This window comes from Lycium ferocissimum, chromosome 10, assembly GCF_029784015.1.
Source record: "Lycium ferocissimum isolate CSIRO_LF1 chromosome 10, AGI_CSIRO_Lferr_CH_V1, whole genome shotgun sequence".
In the NCBI taxonomy this organism is placed as follows: domain Eukaryota; kingdom Viridiplantae; phylum Streptophyta; class Magnoliopsida; order Solanales; family Solanaceae; genus Lycium; species Lycium ferocissimum.
This window is the reverse complement of record NC_081351.1, coordinates 30,308,364-30,312,732: the sequence shown is the minus strand read 5'-3', so window position 1 is coordinate 30,312,732 and position 4,369 is coordinate 30,308,364. Positions and strand designations below refer to the sequence as shown.

At 39.0% G+C, this 4,369-nt stretch overlaps 1 protein-coding gene across 1 annotated transcript; it reads right to left on the bottom strand.

Moving 5' to 3' along the window:
- Nucleotides 1-1,516: 1,516 nt before the first annotated feature.
- On the bottom strand, nt 1,517-4,002 carry LOC132035308 (pollen-specific leucine-rich repeat extensin-like protein 3). The gene has a single exon (XM_059425578.1). The coding sequence runs from the start codon at nt 3,818-3,820 to the stop codon at nt 1,607-1,609; it is 2,214 nt and encodes a 737-aa protein (XP_059281561.1). The 5' UTR covers nt 3,821-4,002; the 3' UTR covers nt 1,517-1,606.
- Nucleotides 4,003-4,369: the final 367 nt, after the last annotated feature.

The window sequence follows — 4,369 nt, the reverse complement described above, 5'->3', positions numbered from 1 at the left end:
CTTGTATAAATAGATATTAGAGTTTTGATTATTATTAATAAAAAAAATTATTCTTCTCATTTATTTCATTATAGAACGGCATGAAATTATATACTCAACTAGTATTTCTTACTTTTTTTTTTCTGTCTCGACAATAATATTTATTTTTTTATGCAAAATTTATTACATAGATTAAAGAGATAAAAAAAACCATGATTCTAAAGAAGCAAAATAAAAAAAAGACAAGTTGATAATGTAAGGGTAAAATAGGAATTTGAAAAATTCAATTAGGATAAAGGAGGGAGAATGACTATTGTTCAAAGTTGAGGGGGAGTTTTATTTCAAAGTTGACTATTGAAAAAATGATTTTCACCCTCTATTTAAATGACTTAAAAAGAAAAATATGTTATGTAAAATGCAATCAAAGCGATAAACAACTTATTTATCATGCCTCAAGACTGTACGGTCCAGGGGTGTCTTGAGCATTAGGCGGATAAGGCCATTGCCTTAGGCCCATATATATATATATATTTTTTTTTTTGCGCGGATTGCCCTTCAGGGTGGTCTTTAATATTTTTCCTTCAAATTGGTGGTCTTTAAGTTTTGCCCTTCGCCTAATATTCCGAGGTTGTGAATTCGAACCCCAGCTCAGTAAAAATTTTTTTAAAAAAAATAAGAATAAAAAATTCGCAAGACAGAATTTGGGCCTTAAGGCAGAAATTTGCAAATTCTGCCTTTAAGACCCAAATTCTGCCGGAAGGATAAAAGTTAAAGACCACCATTTTGAGGGACAAAAATTAAAGACCACCCCCAGCGAATGACAATCCTGCAAATTGCTCCCATAACTTTGGGGGGCCTACTTTTCCTATGTGTATATTTATTATTTTCAATTTTGGATATTTTTTAAAAAGTTGCTACAACTTTTTGGGCCCATTTCTTACTATAACAATCAGCCCTCTCTATAACATTCTTTGGATCTGAAGTTTTTTGGCTGATATAGTGAATGGGTGTTATACATCTATAACATCAGTGAAATTTAAACGATATTTCGTTGTTATAGGCGGAAACAAAAACATAAAATCTAATTTTTCATTTTTAATTGTGAATTCCTAAGCTTAATCCTAGCTTAATCCAACCTTATATAACGAAGAAAAATGAATTAATGAGTGTGTTAAGTTAAGGCCTCGTATTAGAGTTTCACCGTAGACCTCCAATACGTTGAGACGCCCCTGCTACCGTCTACAGGCGATCTAACATAGGGTAATCAGATGAGGTAATCTCCAAAAGTACATAATCATGCATGGCTTCATGTGGAAAAACAAAAAGAAAAACAAAACAACAAACATTTTTTTCTTTCTTTTTAAAAGAATGGCTCACCCATTGTCAATGAGCTTGAAAAAAAACAAATGTAATGATCGATATTACACATTTTTATCAGAATCTGAACTATACATCTAAAATAACCGAAGGTTCCTTTTCTAATGCACATTTGCAGAAGAAAGGAATGTGGAGTACTATAACTAAAGCTCATACTAGCTACAAGAGATAAAAGGGTGTGAGGATACATTTCTTTTTATATTTAGTAAACATGTTATAAAATAATCGAAAAGAAATGAATATCCACCGATTAATATCCTTGGAATATTGGTGGCGGTGGTGATGCATAAACCGAACCAATGTTTGGTGGAAGTGCAACATCTTCGAAAGGTGGAGGTGGAGACAATCTTGGAGGAGGAGGTGATGGAGATATTGACGGTGGCGGAGGTGAGGACACTGGTTGTGGTGATTGAACAGAAGGTGGCGGAGAAGAGTGAATAGGAGGCGGAGGAGAGTACTGAACATGTGCTGGTTGTGTTGGTGGTGAGTGAATAGGTAGTTGTGTAGGAGAATAGACTCGTGGAGGTGGGGAGTTGATAGATTGTGGGGGAGGAGAATGAACAGCTAGAGGTGGGGAATTAATAGGTTTTGGTGGAGGAGAATGGACAGGTTCACGTGGAGGTGCAGAGTGGACTGGTTTTGGTGGAGGAGAACGGACAGGCGGTGGTAGGGAGTGGACAGGTTGTGGTGGAGAATGGATAGGTGGAGGTGGGGAATGGACGGGTTTTGGTGGAGGCAAATGGACAGGTGGGGCTGGAGAATGAACGAGTGGCGGTGGAGGAGAATGTACAGGAGGAGGTGGGGAATGAATGAGTGGTGGTGACGGAGAATGTGCTGGAGGGGGTGGCGAGCGGATGGGTTCCGATGGAGGTGGGGAGTAAACAGGTCGTTTAGGAGGAGAGTGAATGGGTTGTGGAGGAGGAGAATGGACAGGTGGAGGTGGAGAGTGGACGGGTTTAGATGGAGGAGAATGGACCGGTAGAGGTGGGGAGTGGACTGGTCGCTGTGGAGGAGAATGAGCAGGTGGAGGTGGGGAATGGACGGGTCGTGGTGGAGGGGAATGGACATGCGGAGGTGGGGAGTGGACGGGTCGTGCTGGAGGAGAATGGACAGGTGGAGGTAAGGAGTGAACGGGTCGTGGTGGAGGAGAATGAACACGCGGAGGTGGAGAGTGTATGGGTTGTGGTTCAGGAGGTTGTGGTGACTTAGAGACGTGTGGTGGATTAGGCTTTGGCTTGGGAGGCTGGGGTTTTAGCATGGAAGGTTTCTTGGGGGGAGAATTTGGTGATAGTTTTTCGCATTTGCCACAATCAATTGGCTTGCTCACAACAGAATCACACTGATGTTGAGACTTTTGTTTTGGTCTATTCTGCAAACAATTATTTGTATCATCAAAAGTCACATCTTTTCTTGAAGATAAATTTTCGCAAGCTTTACCTTCACCATTGAAATAATTTAATGCAAATGTGAGATTCTTCAAATGTGGCAAGCGACAAAGATCTTCAGGAATTATTCCACTTAAATCATTGTTTGAAAAGTCTAACAGCTCAATCTGAGAAAGCCCATTAAAGGTCTTTGGCAAGGTCCCGAAAAATGAATTTCCAGCAACATTAAACACTGTTACATTCTTAAGCAATCCGATCTCAGCAGGCAAACATCCAGCAAGATCATTATTCGAGAAAACAATCTCATTCAAGTCTGCCATCTTACCAATGCTACTAGGAATGCATCCTGTAAATTTGTTATTTGCAAACACAATTACAGAAGCCGAAGAATTTCCAAGAGTATCCGGGACGGTGGAGGTGAAACGATTGTCATTCAAGAAAAGAGCATCAAGATCTTTGTAGAACAATTCTGGAGGCACTGCTCCCTCAAAATTATTAAACCTTAGATCAAGGTACTTAAGACTAGGCATCGAGAGAACTACCTTAGGAAAAGGGCCAACCAAAAGGTTGTTGCTAACATCTAATTCGTGCAAAAACTCTAACCTTTTGAGACTTTCTGGAATGATTCCACAAAATCGATTAGAGTTGAGATGGATTAGAGCTGTATCTGTTAATAATCCTAATTCAACAGGAAGGTGGCCTGCAATATCTGCATGGTTGAGATCAATTCCAGCAACGACCGTGACACTAGGATCATCAAGAGCAGGGGAACAAAACACGCCTTTGTAGTTGCAAATGTCTGGACCTTCCCAGTTACTGGTGAAATTAAAAGGGTCAGAATAAACAGCCACTTTCCAGGCTTTTAGAGCGATATAGGCACGCCTAAGCCTGGAATTTGAGAAAGTAAAGTTTAGATTGAGCTCGTATTCATAATTGTCCGGTAAGTCACCATCTTCAGGCAACATTAAGAGTTGACGTCGTGCAATAAATGATGCTTCTTCATCGGAAAGTGCATAAGATAATGAAAAAAGAAGAGAAGGGAGGAGGAAGAAAATGAGAAAACAACTTGAGATATGCATTCTGGTTTTTTTCTAACAAGCTGCCTTGGGGAAACTACCAAGGCTGCACTACAAAAAATAAAAATAAAAACTAAATTCAACAAGGATAAAAGTTTTTGGAAAGATCAAGTAATCCTCATCATATGAGTAATGAAACTCAGATTCTTGGTGAGAGGAGAGTATGGGATATATAAGTTATAGGCTTATAGCTAAGGGTCAGAGGGTTGTCAATTAGACATGAAAAGCTAAGAGTATTTTTAGAAAGCAAGTGAAAGGCTAATGATGATCAATAAAACACCTGAAGAAAGAATAAGATAACAAAGGCAAACCTTAAATTTCTCTAGGCCGATGGGTTAATTACAACATATAAGTATCTTCTAACATAAAAATGGAATGTTAACACTTGTCCACCACATAGAGAAACATAAGATAGTTTGACTTTGTAGCTTGTATTATAGCAAGTATCAAAGAAATTTGTTACTGCAATGGACTGCGTAAAAATGCAACCATAGAAGTCCATCTGGTAATCATTTTCTGTTAATCTTATATATACGAGTCTGCTATATGCAG